At 35.3% G+C, this 16544-nt stretch overlaps 1 protein-coding gene across 1 annotated transcript in view; it reads left to right on the top strand.

Moving 5' to 3' along the window:
• The window catches only part of COL4A4 (collagen type IV alpha 4 chain), a 72960-nt gene that overhangs the window by 26205 nt on the left and 30211 nt on the right, over positions 1–16544 (top strand). The window contains exons 11-24 of the mRNA XM_058188153.1: positions 659–694; positions 1104–1145; positions 2524–2604; positions 3376–3429; positions 4158–4217; positions 5023–5067; positions 5887–5940; positions 6275–6344; positions 6441–6545; positions 8174–8338; positions 11629–11721; positions 12164–12327; positions 13167–13239; positions 15841–15947. Coding sequence (XP_058044136.1) covers positions 659–694; positions 1104–1145; positions 2524–2604; positions 3376–3429; positions 4158–4217; positions 5023–5067; positions 5887–5940; positions 6275–6344; positions 6441–6545; positions 8174–8338; positions 11629–11721; positions 12164–12327; positions 13167–13239; positions 15841–15947 — 1149 coding nt within the window. The remainder of the gene's footprint in view (positions 1–658; positions 695–1103; positions 1146–2523; positions 2605–3375; positions 3430–4157; positions 4218–5022; positions 5068–5886; positions 5941–6274; positions 6345–6440; positions 6546–8173; positions 8339–11628; positions 11722–12163; positions 12328–13166; positions 13240–15840; positions 15948–16544) is intronic.

Genomic DNA, 16544 nt, shown 5'->3' with positions numbered 1-16544 from the left:
TATAGAAAATTATTTTTCTTTGCTTACACCCATCTATCCTCTTCTAGCAGTGTCAAAAGCAAAACTTTTTCTCTGCAATAAAGACTATCAGGAAAAAATAATTCTGTGGAGGAGATGTTTGAATAAAGCAATAGTGTAATATATTAGTAGGGAAAAGAATACGAACAGGACAGAAAACCATTTTCGTCACTAATATTTCCAAATATATTGGATTTACATGCTGATAAAAAAACCCGCCAGCATAGCTTTCAAGATTTGGGATTATAAAAAAATTAATCCAATACTCTAGAGCCGTGATGGCTAACCTTTTCTGGATTAAGTGCCCAAAGCGTGTGCGCACCCGAACCCCCAAAATGCAGTGCAAGCACAGTCCCAACACATGCCCCCCCATGAGCATGTGTTCCCCATGCATGTGCCCCCCCACATGTGCACACACCCCACATGCAACCTGCCCCCCCCCACAGGCGCAGCAGAGACCCAAAGACCAGCTGCCTAGCGGGAGGCACATGTGCACGTGCAATGGACCTGAACTGGGATGACGGCTCGCATGCCATGAGAGAGGGTTCTGCGTGCCCCCTCTGGCATGCATGCCATTGGTTCACCATCACGGCTTTAAAGATTACCAGGTCTGATTATATTAAAATTCTTATTTTCACAGGGTTTTCAAGGCCAACCTGGTTTACCAGGTGATCAGGTGAGAGATTTTTGTTCTTGGAAAATTTTACAATTTCTTCATATTGATAATTAATTTTGAAAATTTCATTTTTTTTAAAAAAACCTAAATTTAATAACAGTGGTATATTTTAATATAAAAGGATCAACCAATAGAGTAAAACTCTGATTTAATGGATCATGGAAAAGCAGGGGAAAAAACTTTAAAACTGTAAATATATGATTTATAGAACTGCAGAATTAATCTAAATATTTGCAGTAAATCCTTGATTTACAGACAAACTGACAAAGATTTACCAGACATCAGTCCATTAAATGAGGGTGGGGTCCAAGTGAAAAATATTTATGTTGTTTTCATGTGAATTTAATCTATCATCTAAAGTGAATAATCAGTGTATTTTCCTTCTTTTAATATATTGATATTTCATTAGGGGTATCCAGGAATTGGAGTGGAAGGACAAAAGGGAGAGCCGGTAAGAAAAAAAGTGGCAAGTGCGAACTGAATATTGAAATATTTAGGAGTTAACAAGAAATTGCAATTTCAGGTTATTGATTGTTCTTCTTCATAAATTGAGCTGTTTAAAATTTTTAGCAGTGAGTTTTTTTGTAAGAGGCTAAATTTGGAATAGAGAAAACACAAGCAGAACTTTATTTTAAATGAAGCATTAAAATGTATTGTCATTTTGCAAAGGAAAAAAAATCTGTTTAATCATCTGAATAGAATCTGAAGTTTATTTTCAAGTGAACCAGATCTAATTTAATTGCTACTAAATCGCTTGTGACATCCAAGATTTTTGCATAGTAATTGATTAGCAAATTGAGTATGAGTCAACAATTTGAATGGCTACAAAAGTTAAAAGCAGATTTAAACTGCATCACAAGGGTTTTCCAGATTATAAGAAGCAATTGTTCCATTTTATTCTGCATTCATTAGACCCCTTATTGAGTATTTGTCTAGTTATAGGTATTGTGTTTTAATAAGGATTCAGAAAAAAACTGGAACATGTTTATAGTTCCAGCCCCCACACTCTGGAACGAACTCCCCCCGGGCTTACGCCAGATATCTGACCTTCGGACATTCCGTCGCGAACTGAAAACATATCTTTTTATTCGCGCGGGGCTGGCTTGAATGAAATTTTAAACTTAAATTTTTAGCAATTTTAATGGGGTTATTGGTTTTATGGTCAATTTCTTAAATTTTTCAGGCTCATTTAATAAGTTTTTAACTGATTTTAGTTTTGTATATTGTATATTGTTCTTTGTTGGTTTTATTCTGCCTGTACACCGCCCTGAGTCCTTCGGGAGAAGGGCGGTATAAAAATCAAATAAATAAATAAATAAATAAAAATAGTAAAGCAATGAGAGAGATTGAGAGGGGTAGCACTCTTGAAATACCTGAAATAATGTCAAACAGGAAATAGTCAATAATAATATCCATCATTCTAGTGTCCAGGATAAAAAAAAATCAAGTTTCAAGAAGACAGAATATGTCTTAATGTTAACCAACGTTAGAAAACCTGTCAGAAAACTATTTCATTCTCTATTTAATTAATACGTTCAAATGGAAGCTAAACAGCTATAGAGTGAAATTGTTTCAATTTGGATTCCTATTCTGGGCAAGCATTTGCAATCATTCCTAAATGACTTCTTCCAAAACGACATTTATTTCATTTCCTCATGGGTAGATAAATTAATTATCTTTGATTTTTAAAATACGTTGTACATGGAAAAAGAGACGACATGAGAAGGAATTGTCAGAGAGGAGTGTCAAGTTCTTGAGCTGCAGATTAGGGATCTGCAATTCACTTTTGTTAGGCTGTTCACTCTATTTGCGCTTTCCATTCTTTGTAGGGTGATGTAGGACCTCCTGGATTTCCAGGACAGCCATTACTGGTTGGACCTCCTAGTTCTAGACTGTTAAAGGGAGAAAAGGTATGCACATTATAAAATTCATGATTGCAAGTCAGTAATAGGAGTGGTCCAGTGGCCTAGAGGTGGAGCTCTTGCCTCACAATCAGGAGGCTGTGAGTTCGATCTTAGGTAAAGGCAGGTATTTTTCTCTCTGGACACACTGAAAATGTATCTGCTGAACAAAACTCCACATTGGCGACAGGAAGGGCATCCAGCCATTAAAACACTCCGCTAGCTCCATTCAGTTGCCCAGACTCTGCCCTGCAAACAGCCTTTGCAAAAAAAGGACATAAAATTGGGTGCAGTCACCCAGCATGACTGATGACCCACTTAGCAGTTAGCATGACTGATAACCATAATTCATATGAGATTCATATGAATGTCACTGATATTTGAAACCATCATCTACAGCAACAATGGGCAATTTGTGACATTCCAGAAGCTAGGAAACAGACCTGATGGTGAAGATTCTGGGAACTGTAGTTCAACAATTTATGAAACACCATGGGCTGCTTACATCTAATCTATAGGTTAATATTATGTATGAACTAGGCTATTATGGATTATTAAATAAACAACAATTTAAACAAACCATGGTTTAGTGTAACAAATGAAGTCAGCCATTATTCCCTGTAGCAAAACAGCTTCTAGTATAAAATAATTTTTGAGGAAAAAAATCATTTAATCTTTTCAATTTATATTTTTTTAAAATGAATGCATTGCAATACAGGGTATGGCAGAGCTAAAATCATACTATTTAAACAATATTAAAGCAAACACTTTAATCTTTAGGGAATAAAGGGTATGCCTGGATCTACTGGCTCAAGAGGAATGCGTGGCCAGAAAGTAAGTGACAAATTTTCATGAATGAATAGGTAACATTCATTTTATCACGCTACTTACCAAGAATGCTAAGAAGGAACTTTTTTTTAGTTAAATGTAGATTTACTATTATGTAACTGCATTTTATCAGCTGCCAATCCCCCCTGAGTAAAATGTATGCTGGAATTTACTTCAGTTACAATACAAGAGATATTGGGAAAGAATGTCATGGTTCCCAAATAGTACATGTTGCTTTCTCAATAGAATACAAGTGGAAAACAACTTGCAAATGTATAGAATAGGCAGAAAATATATAGAGTAGGATTTAATTAGGCAAGTGGTGTACCTGATTTAATTTAGTTTAAACATTTAATTAGGCTTTTTTTTTATGAAAAGAGCAGCTCAGCTGTATATTTCCAAGCCAGTGGTTTTTTGAAGATGTGGCTGGGGAATTCTGGGAATTGAAGTCCACAAATCTTCAAACTGCCAGGGTTAAGCAACACTTGGCTAAATCTCTAAAAATATTACTAGGAAGGATGCACTCCAGAACATTAATTGTTCTTGGGCAACCCCTTAGAGCCACCTGGCTTACATGGCATAATAGCAATGGGTGTTTGGAATTAATAAAATGAGGCTTTTGTTTGTTTTTTCAGAATTAGGAAATAAAACATAGGCTCCCCTTCTAATTTTATTGGAAATAAAGGGCAACCTATCTTGAAATTATGTAACTGGTGTATTTTGAAACATAACAGGGTGAATTTTCAATGGGAGACAAGGGTGATAAGGGGATTCGTGGTTTTCCTGGAGAGCAGGTAAGAAATTACAGAATGCTATCTTCATCTCATTTTAATAGTGCATTTTTTTAAAAAAAGTATACTTTCTATTATCTTATATGTAGGATTTTTAAATGATGATTTTATGCAGTATTATTGCAAATTGATATTTGGAATGCTTAATTTATGAGCCATCAGTTAAGCATTGTGAAAGAGACTGCCATTTCTATTTTAAATCCACGTATACAAGTAAATAAAGGAAATACTGCCATTTTGTTTTTATTTTCTTAATAAGTAAAATATTTATGTAGAGCAGTGTTTTTGTCAAACTTTGCAAGTTTAAGATGTGTAGAATGGTTGGGGAAATCTGAGAATTGACATCCACACATCTTAAAATTACGAAGTTTGAAAAATATTTATAGATAAAAATAAATTTAGCCAGCAACCAGAAAAACAAAAACATTGATTTTTAGACTATATTTTTAATGAATGAGTACAGCATTCTTTATTGTGATTAAGTGAAAGTATTTTATAGATTCTCATTTTTTTAATTGTCATTTATATCAGGGGTCTCCAACCTTGGCAACTTTAAGACTTGTGGACTTCAACTCCCAGAGTTCAATTCTGGGAGTTGAAGTCCACAACTCTTAAAGTTGCCAAGGTTGGAGACCCCTGATTTATATAGTTCATATATCATCAGGCCTCTTTTCTGCTACATACAAAACAATTCTAACTAATGTTTTGATTCAATGGAAAATTTAAATAACACTTTACTTTTGCATTTTTTTTATTTGAGGTACAGTTTTTGTCAAACCTTATACTATCTTTTCCTTAATTCCTCTAGGGAATTCCTGGCTCACATGGTACTCTGGGTTTCCCAGGAAACAAGGTAGTTATAGTAAACAGAAATTACATTGCTTATCTGTAGGATTTATTTAAGATGAATGAATCTACCTATGACTGGGTAATTGGATGAAAACAGAGAGAAGAAAATAAGAGTAATTGGACAATTGTCACAATGCCAAAATATAAAAAGTAGAGATTTCCAGGAAGATGCATTGATGCTTTTCAACGTCTTCATAAATGTTCTGGAGATTAGAGAAAGCCAAGTTTAAAGTTTCATCAAGATCTCATCAAATAAACAAAGTTAGCAAAAAGAGAATTGTGTAGATGTCTTATAGCTATCTCCAAGCTATGGAAATGGAGGCAAAAATGACAAAGGTGTCTCAAAAACAGCAAAATCTTATGCCAATTAAAGAAAAGCCTTTCCCATAATAAATTTGAATCTTCAATGTGCTGAAAGTTCTGACTTTCCATTTAATATAATAATGCTGGTTATTAATGGGGGGTTACGATTGTTAATGGTGGTCTGGTTGCTTATATGCAATTTTCAGGATCAGAGGAATTGAATGTTTCTCTGAAAAACAGTACCTGGGGAAGTAGAAACTTGATAACTTTCTTACAGAATTATCTGATTACCATTGAAACAGGATCCTGAATCAGATAAACTTTTTGCCTTGTTTTATTTACTCCATTGTAATCAGTGCAAATGATATATCATAGTTTTATCCAGTTGCCATGTTAATAATACACACACCTTCAACTATCTGTGAGGTATCAAAAATATTTTCCAATTGTTTATGGATTCCTAATAACTCTGAATGTTCATTTTCTTAAAGAATCAAACACATTCAAAAATTTGTTTCAGGGTAAAACTGGAACACATGGAATTCCTGGTCAAGGTGGCTTGATAGGCATTAAGGTTAGTTATATTTAAATTTGTTGTTCCGCTCATCCCCTAGCCTTTGTATACCCAATGAAATCAATTACTATTTAAGGTTTATATTTCTACCCATTTTTATTCAATACATACCCATTGCATAGCAATGCAATTGGGTCACGTTATTTGAAGGAATAATGGATGAAGCTCATCATTTACCTCGTATTCTTCTAGGGCAGTGTTTCTCAACCTTGGCAACTTTAAGATGTCCTGCTGGCTGGGGAATTCTGGGAGTTGAAGTCCACACATCTTAAAAATGCTAAGGTCAAGGAACACACATCTGGGGAAATGTCACTAAGTGTTCCCATTTTTATAGGGGGATCCTGGAGAGAATGGGCAGCCTGGACCACCAGGACCTCGAGGAACTGCACTCACTGGACCAAAGGGTTAAGCAAATCAAGTTACATTATATTCATTTCCCATAAACCTCAATAAAATTCAATTATTTTAAATGCAAGTATGCTTTCAATTATCCTGTACAGGTATTCAAGGAGACCCAGGAGACTCTGGACTTCCTGGAGAGAGAGGAACAGATGGAATGCCTGGTTCTGCTGGTGACAAAGGAAGACAAGGGGAAGATGGACTCAGTAAGAAACATTTTAGCTATCTTATTTAGATAGAATTAAACAGTACCATTCGTTTTCGACTCTTTCCACAGATGTTATGGAGACATGTTCTGAAATTTTATATATAATTTTTTGCATAACAGCTAATGCTTTGAATTATTTTAGCAAGATTTTAAACCAAAAATAGTCACCTGTAAATTCTTTACATTTTGTTTGCTAAGGGATGTTGACATACCTTCTTGTTGATGTTAGTGCTTTTAAACGTTATTTAATTTCCTTGTTTAAAGAAATTAACTGTAGGTTATAGTTCTCTATATTCTACAAGGTTATGTAATTAATTCCAGTACCATATTAGTTCTTGTTTTTAGGGCTATGCAGGGTTTAGGATTTAAAGACAAAAATGGAAAATGGCTGCATCTTTTCTTGGGATGAATGGATGCTGCTTGTAGTGGCAACATATCCCAGATAAAGACCAATTTGCTTTATGGCACTGCAGAAATGTGCAAGGTGCACATTCTGAATGTTCCAAAGCAATTCCTTATTTTTGCATTTAAAGCATTGCCCTGCTGTAGCTGTTTGCTAATTGACATGGTCATTAACTTTTTGTAACTATGTTTTAGGTTGGGGGTTGGTGGGATTGATTATGTGGAGTTCTTGATGCTCTCTGAACTTGATTGTTTGCTTGTTATTGATTCACTATCTGACTAAGAACGTCAACAGTGTTGCTGTCTGTGAGGTTTACTGCCTGTTTTGGATTTAGACCAAGCTAAATCCAAAAGCACTAGGTAATTCCTGGCAGCTTGGTCACACAAATCAGTCATTGATAGACACATAGAGATAAATCACCTTTACAGACCCCACTGTTCTACATAGGGCTAATCTTGAAACATATCTGGAACTTCAGTTGCTAAAAAATGTGGTCTTGTGGGCAATTTTAGGCACCCAAAGAAAGGTGGTTTCAGCTAATTTATATATTTCTGTTGGTTTAGATAATTTCTGGTTGGTTCAGCAGGAATTTATAATTGAAGAAATGTGGCTACAGTGAAGTATTGATTTGAATAAACATGAGTGTTGCAATCAAAACCATTAAAACTGATTTATAGTGATGAAACCTACGGGGTGGGGTGGGGGTGGGGCTAGTCTGTGTATATGGAAATCAAGTGTAGGAACCTACTTGAAAAAAAATAGTTTAAATAAAAACTGAAAGAATTCAGAAATTAAGGCGATTGTAATACAAATGCAATTTGGCAGTTCAAATCTCACTGGCTCAAAGTTGACTCAGCCTTCTATCCTTCCGAGGTAGGTAAAATGAGGACCCAGATTGTTGGGGACAATATGCTGACTCTGTAAACTGCTTAGAGAGGGCTGTAAAGCACTGTGAAGCGGTATATAAGTCTAAGGGCTATTGCTATTGCTAAATGGAATCATGTTAAAATATTCAATAAATGAACAATTCTGATCTGGTCTGCAGTGGAAGAAAAGAGATACAGAAAAAACTCTTTTGTGTGTGTGTTATCTTGGAATTGTCTAGATTTTTTGCCATCTAGGTCTGGTAGTCCTTCTTCTGATGGATACTATTTTTTCTCAAATGAAATTATTTCCCCCCTGTTTTAAGGCTCATTATAGACTCATTTTCCTTTCTTCCATAGGCTTTCCTGGTCCTAAAGGTGGATTGGGTGTAGAGGGTCCTCAAGGCTTCCATGGTGGCCCTGGTCTCCCAGCTCAATCTAGTACAGCTCCAGGAAAGCCAGGATCTCCAGGATTACCTGGTTTTCCAGGAGTACCAGGAAGACAGGGCTTGCCTGGACCACCCGGTAAGATAAGCTAAATATCGAAGCATTGCATGAGAATTGAATGATTAATAATTCCAAAATATCATCTGAGAGAAGCTAACATTTCCCATAACATTTCCTTTAAAGCAAGGAATATGAATACATTTTAACTAAGTAGAACACAGTTTTTTGGTATAGAATCAGTCTTATCTTATTTGTGTGTGTGTGATGGCAACGATAGCATAGGAACAAGCTTATTTTATCAGACATTTTCATTTTACAGTTGTCATCCTTGACTCCATTCCCACTCTGCCTGTCCAGATAGAGAAAGAACGAGAGAGGATATGTGTGGTGTATTATTTAGGGTGCTGGGCTAGGAGCAGGGAAACCCAAGTTCTAGCCCTTCCCTTGAAATGGAAGATTGTTGGTTAATTTGGGCTCATTCTCTCTCAGTCTAGACTGGGAAATAAAAAAACTTCTGTCTACAAGCCAACGCTAGACCAACACTGGAAAATTTTGATCCACAACTATCAATGAAGAGTCCCCATCTTAGAGTACATTAATTAACAACAACCACAGAGATATGTGACATATTTGCAGTGAAATAAGCAATCAAATGTTGCGTTTCAGGATTTATTCAATATTTTAAACTAATCAAGTTGTATCTATGGAGCAATTAACAAATTAAATTTTACCTGAAAATGTTGTTAGTGTCTGGAAACCAGCAATTTACTGCCTACCTGCATATGAAGTCTAACAACATCTCAGTAAATAAAGTGTGGATGATGCTTTCATGTAGACAGCAGAGAAGGGTTTGGTGCCAAATATTTTCTAGACAGGATCCAACAGGAAAAACCAGACATATGATACAACAATACCCCTAAGTGAAGTCCTGACATCTACTATGGAAAATTGCTATACTTATGGCCACTGAGAACTCCCAAGAAAACTGGTAGCTTCATATTTTTCCTATTCAATTCATGGCATAAATAATATACGAGATGACTAAAGTAAACAGAGTCCCATATCCTAACCCAAAGGCTTGTTTGCTCACTTGCTTATTTATTTACACATATCCCCAATAAATTAAGATTCTGGGCAGTGAACAATAATTAGCAGGAATATTACCAGTTAAACAACATTAAATAAAGAAATATGGCACTGATGCTTATATCTAACTTAGGGCAGAATACAGGTAGTCATCAACTTATGACCACAATTGAGCCCAAAATTTCTGTTGCTGAGTGAGACATTTGTTAATGACCTTTCTGGCCACATTTGTTAAGTGAATCACTGCAGTTATTAAGTGACTAACACAGTTGTTAAATGAATCTGGCTTTCCCATTGACTTTGCTTCTCAGAAGGTTGTAAAAATTGATCACATGATCTCAGGACACTGTAACTGCCAGAAGTATAAAGCAGTTGCCAAGCATCTGAATTTTGATCATATGACCTTGGGGATGTTGCAATGGTGAAAAAGTCATAAGTTACTTTTTCAGTGCCGATGTAACTTTGAACGGTCACTAAATGAACTGTTGTAAGTCAGGGACTACTGGTACAGAAAACTATTCATCTGGCTTTCTATAATGTAGTAAGCAGGTAATTAACAACTTTCATTTGATTACTACTGACTGGAATCACACAGTCAGCTCAGAGTGTAACTACTGCAATGCTTGCAAGTGATCCAAATGGATTCACAATTAATGGTAGTGAATATGGTCTGAAAGGTCTATAAAGATCAAGAGAAACTAAATCCATTGCTGTTTCTGTCCTATAACTAGGCTTGATTGTGATTGGAATGGAATTTTAAGTTTCTCTGTAGCTGATTCACAAACACCAAAGGGAAGATTGGAAAATGGATAAAAATTGTCCCCCCCCCCCACAAAAAAAGCAGATCAAATGAAAGTTTTTTTCAAGAAAGGTACACCCTTGCCTCCTTCAAAACAAGCGACATTGTGTCATCCCCTAAATGTATGTTGGCTATGCTTGAATCCATCTACTTATATCCCGCTTAGCTTCTTGAAGGATGTTCTGCTTATCCAAAATGGCAGGATCTAGATCTACAGTGGCACATTTAATTCCATCAGAATTCTATCCACTTCTTTAGTTCAAAAGAATCCTGGATAGCAGTAGAAGATGCCACTTCACTCAAGGAAGTGAGTTCTGTGTAACTGACTTCCAACCCAAGACAGGATTGATTTATTAATTTGTATATCATCAGTTTCAGTTCTTTGGCTTATCTGGTTTATAGCAAAAAAGAGATGAGTAACATTTGTTGTACCACCACAAATGCATTGTCCCTTAAAATATTGCTGGGCAGTAGTCTACAGAAGTAATCAACATGGAGAAGAATTGAGCGCAGTTAATCTGTGTGCTCCAGATGTCTTAATATATGTACTCATTATTTTCTTGATCATGTTAACTAGAAATGATAAATTTAAAAGTGGGAAATAGATTTCCAACTCTTCAAGGTTAAGGGCAGGTCTTATTACTGCCTCTTTTAGACAGGAGGGACATAGTCATCCCACAAAGATGCTTTACCTGCCATAAATAATAATCAGCATAATGGTAGCTCTTACCTCTCTAGGCATCCTACCTATATCATCAAGATCCACAAGCTGAAAGAAATCTGAACAATGAAGCCAGGAGTTACTACAGTTCCAACAATATATCCAGTCCCCAAATTGTAGACTATCTACAAAGAACAATGCAAAAATCTCACAAGTGATTTATGGACTATTCTGATTCTTCCTTCCCAACTTCTTGATGCAGCTGTTACTCTATAATGTAGAAAAGCAATGCCGGTTATTTAAATGCAGATGCAAAGAAGACAGAAAATATTAATTTAAATGGACTTTAGTCTGTGCCCAATCTTAGAAAGCAATAGAGTAGGGATAAGTTTGATATTTTTAAATGACAGAGGGGAAAAAAACCCAATACATTTATATTATAGGTAAAAGTAAAGGTTCCCCTCGCACTTATGTGCTCGTTGTTCCCGACTCTAGGGGGCAGTACTCATCTCCGTTTCAAAGCCAAACAGCCAGCGCTGTCCGAAGACATCTCCATGGTCATGTAGCCGGCATGACTAAACGCCAAAGGTGCACGGAATGCTGTTACCTTCCCACCAAAGTGGTCCCTATTTTTCTACTTGCATTTTTTATGTGCTTTCAAACTCCTAGATTGGTAGAAGTTGGGACAAGTAATGGAAGCTCATACTAGGGATTCGAACTGCTGAATTGCCAACCTTTCGATTGACAAGCTCAGCATCTTAGCCACTGAGCCACCGCGTCTATTATTTGTATCATAAACCTGCATTATTTTACTTCTTCAAGGTGTTGCCTGTAAGGGGAGAGGGTCCCCTGGAGAACCAGGAGTTAAAGGTCAAATAGGATTACCTGGAGAAAGAGGTGGAAAAGGAGTGAAAGGCAAGTATATGCACCCTTCACAAACCAAATATTTAAGTACTATGATATTTAGTCATTTATGTCCTTAAAGCCAGCACGTTTCTATGCATCAAAATAAACGTATCATACTAGATAACAGCAAAGACGTTCCACTTTTTCTGCCATGCTCTTTTTCCTCTGACCTCCTGTGTCTCTTGAGGAAGCATCGTACCCACATTTTCTTCAATATTGCCTGTGATTCTGAATGTCTTTGTTAAGGTCTATGATTGTATGAAGTGAACAAAAAGCTTTTTTTTTTCCAGAGCTCCTCACTAGAGGTGAACTTGGGGAGGAAAACAGAATAAAACAATGTAAACAGTGGCTGTACCCTCCAGCAAAGTTTATTTCTCATGTAGGAGGGTGGCAGAGTTAACTGTCACTTAGTTTTCTCACTGAGTTCATGTTAGGTGCTTTGTTTATACAGGAAATCCAGGGAACTGCTCGTGTGGGCTTGGCCCTTGTGGTCCACCAGGCCAACAAGGTCTACCAGGGATACCTGGGAGAAAAGGAGAAGTGGGAACACCTGGAAAATATGGAAGAAAAGGTGATCCTGGTTTTCCTGGTAGAAGAGGAGAACCAGGCCCCTTAGTGAGTATTTGTTTTTTAAAATTATATCAAGCTAATTAATAGAAGAAAACATATAGACAAGTGTGCAAGAGTATAAATATGATAATATGGTCTCATAATTAATAATTATAATTAAAACAAAGGAAAAGGAAGAAAAGATGCTAGATAATCTTTTCAAAAGTCTTCTTGACCTTTGCTCCTTGTCAGAAGCAATCTGGTTTACAGTAATCCCAATTTAAATGTTAATACTTAACAGAAATCATCTGTTACATTGCTGAAATCAGGTCTTGATTTATGCTTCACTGTTGTGCTATTATTTTAACCAAACTTGATTTCCCCAGTGTCCACAATTCTTGATGCCTTGGCGGATTCCAAATATTGGGGAAATGGCCAGGAAAAATAAACTCAATAATAATCATCAAGCTACAGGTTATCTAATAATTGTTTCAATATTAGGTTTTTCTCTTTAAGTATTAATATTTTTATTGCATTATCTCAAGTACTTTACAAGTAGAGTACAAATTATAATTTAACAAATAACATTTTAAGGAATTCAGTCAGATTTAGTTGGAAGCAGATGTTCTAGTTGAACTGAATGCCATGAAAACAAATAATTAAACAATATATCTAATCTTCCTAAGAGATTACCACTACAAACTATGTCATGGAAGAAATACGTTAATCAGTATGTCATCTTCTCAAACAGAATACATTTCTCATTAGGTAGAGGGAGAAAGTAAGCACCACACTCTTTTTTCCATTCTGTTCATTGAATAAAGTTTATAATTGCAATATTTAATTAATTCAAATAAATAATTGAGTGAATTTAACAATAACCTGGATATTTTTACATTTCTAAGGGATTGCCAGGTCCATTTGGACTAACAGGTGAAAAAGGAGATAAAGGTGACCCAGTTGAAGTAAGGATCAAAGGTAACTATGCAAACTACTATAATTATAAGATTTGAGAACTGCTGCTTTGATATCTCCAACTCTAGTAGTACTGCACTTTGAGAACAAGGAAAATGAGGATACAGTTAAAAGCAATGGGGTACTTGTGTCTAGTTCAACTGCAATGATCTTAATTAAGCATGATGCCTATATTCTCCTGCTCCACATTGGGTCATATATTTTACAATGGCTTGTTTAAACTACAGATGCCTGATACACCTGAACCAGGAAATTTTGAGTTCATCTTGGTTTACCAGTATGAAACAAGAAGACTGATTAAGATAACACAAAATGAAATATTTAACCTGCATGATGTGTTCTGCCATTTAGTATGCATATGTATGCTTCTAAAACGATAGTTATTTATTACATATAAATTCTCCTTCAGTTTATTTACCAACCTGAGATTTAGAGCCTGGGTTGCTCATGTTTCTACTTACAAAGAGGTACTCTGAAGTTCTTTTCAACAATCAGAATATTTTTTAATTAGGGTTAGTTAAAATTAATTAAATTAAATTTAGGGTTAATTAATTAAATTAATTAAAATTAATCCTAAAAGTGACTTATGCAGACTCTTGAAATCAGTGCAAATCATCTATCCCATAAAATAGGATTAAAACCATTTGGATTTAATAAATCAATCAGTTACTACTTGGATTTGATTTATTATAGTCGTTATGTAAGTAGAATTGAAAATGAAAAAAGAAATAATGATGATATGATTGGTGTCAATTCCCAAAATATAATCTATGTCATCGGAATAAATCTCCCAGCTTTGTTTTTGTGACTCACTGTTAATAATAATGTGGGAAATACTGCAATCTGCATCTTATCACATATCTCACCACTGAGTAATACTTATTTTTCCATTACATTACATAAGGTAGGTAGATAACCTGCAGCATATTTCCAAAGCTCCCTTGAATCTGTTCAGAAGACCTAAAAAAGGCAATCTGGCCCTAACTGCTGTATGCTGAAGTATATATTTGCATTTTGCCTGTGGACCCATCTAGTGTTTAACTCCATCTACAACTAAGCCCACCTATCATTTTCTTAAAGGTCTCTATAAAATATTCACAAAGAAAATGTGGCCTTTGACAAAAAAGAAAACATAAAAAATAATTTTTCCGCTCCTTATATTAAGTATGTAACCAAGAAGGAGAGGAAGAACGAAGAAAGTAGGAAGAGATAGAGGAAGGAAGAGAAGGGGAAGAGAAGGAGAAGGAGAAAAGTTGTGGCAAAATAAAGAAGGGTAAATGGTAAAGGAGCAACCCCGAACAATTAAAAATGAAAGTCAAAAGATAAGATGAATGGAAAATGATGGATAAAAGACTGTACATTTAAATATGTTTATGAGAAACAAAAATAAAAACTTTTTTGGAAAATATATATATAAAATATGTAACCTACTATATACTAGTTTTTCTAAAGACATCTTAAGTTTTGACAAATATGTACCTCTGCAGAACTCAAATGCATTATAAGCTATCTATTGTATTTGTATTTATTAGTTTGTCAAACATGTACAAGATAGCAGATGTAAATATAAACATAAATATGAATGAAATAAATGAATACAAATAAATGGGGACAGTAGGACAGGGCTGATAGGCACGCTAGTGCGCTTTTGAATTTATTTTTATTTTATTTATGAATTTATTTATTATTAATTAATAAATAAAGAGTAGGGCCTTCTCTGTGGGAGCACCGACGCTCTGGAACGAACTCCCCCCTGGCTTACGTCAAGTGCCTGATCTTCGGACCTTTCGTCGTGAGCTAAAAACATATTTATTCATTCAAGCAGGACTGGCATAAATAGTTGATTTTAAATTGGGGTTTTAGTAATATTTTAAATTTTTAAATTTTTAAAATTATCGGCCGTTTAGTAATAGTTCATTTTAAATTCTTTTAATTGTATATATTCTGTATTTTATTTTGGCTGAGTCCTTCGGGAGAAGGGCGGTATAAAAATTTAATAAAATAAAATAAATAAATAAATAAATAAATATTTTAAATATTAAAATTTATTCTAAATTCTAAATTATTCTAAATTATAAATATTATTATTTATTTATGAATTTAGATTTGGAATCTAAATTCCAAATGTTTTCAATATACCTTCTCATCTGTCTCATTAGGTCTGCGTTATAATTAACTTTTTAAGAAAAAGACTAAAATTGTGTACATTTCATTTAGGTATCCTATATTAAAGATGGTTTTTATTGGGGGTTTTGTTTAATATTCCTTGCAAGACAGAAGGGAATTTTAAACTTTATGATATGCATCTAATTTTCTTCATTATTACAATATAATTATTTCCTTTGTATATATGCTTATTCTACAACATGGGTGTTAAACTCGTGGCCTGTGGGCCAGATGCATCACACGCTGGCTACACCCACCCCCAGTTTAGAGAAGGGGAAAAAAGTTGCGATACATCACGTGACGACAGCATGACACCACGAGTTTGACACCCCTGTTCTACAACTATTAGAAATTATTTTTCTTAACTGAGGGTTGACTTGAATTGTAACACAAATGTATTTCTTCAGATGCTAATTATAAGCTTTCCATCATTTGTAGGGGTAAAAGGACAAAGAGGTGTTCCAGGGATACATGGATTTCCAGGAATAATTGGCACTTCTGGCAAACCTGGAGAAGGAGGATTGCCGGGTGATAAAGGGATTCAAGTAAATCTGTTTATCTTGAAGCCTGTCTTTTATTGTAAATCAGTACCTCTTCCTTTTCAAAGAAATTTTAGGAGTTGGCAATATCTGGACATCTGTGTCTAGTTTCAGCAATTCGTAGTAAAAACTGTAATAGAGAAGCTCAGAAGCTAAACAGGGTTGAACGTCCTTGAATGGGAGATCTTCATGAAATACAGGTAGTCCACGACTTATAACCACAATTGAGTCCAAGGTTTCTGTTGTTAAGTGAGATATTTGTTAAGTGAGTTTCCCCCCATTTTACGACCTTTCTTGCCACAGTTGTTAAATGAATCACTGCAGTTGATAAGTTAGTAACCCAGATGTTAAAGGAATATGGCTTCCCCATTGACTTTGCTTGTCAGAAGTTGCAAAAGGTGATCACATGACCTTGGGTCACAGCATGGGTCATAAATATGAGTCAGTTGCCACGCATCTGAATTTTCATCACACGATCATGGGGATGCTGCAAAGGTCATAATTGTGGAAAAACTATCATAAGTCATATTTTTCAGTGACATCGTAACTTTGAACAGTCACTAAAGGAACTGTTGTAAGTTGAGGACTACCTGTACCAGGACT

This window comes from Ahaetulla prasina, chromosome 6 (genome assembly GCF_028640845.1).
Source record: "Ahaetulla prasina isolate Xishuangbanna chromosome 6, ASM2864084v1, whole genome shotgun sequence".
Classification (NCBI taxonomy): domain Eukaryota; kingdom Metazoa; phylum Chordata; class Lepidosauria; order Squamata; family Colubridae; genus Ahaetulla; species Ahaetulla prasina.
The sequence above is the reverse complement of the archived record's forward strand: the minus strand, read 5'-3'. Positions and strand labels throughout refer to the sequence as shown.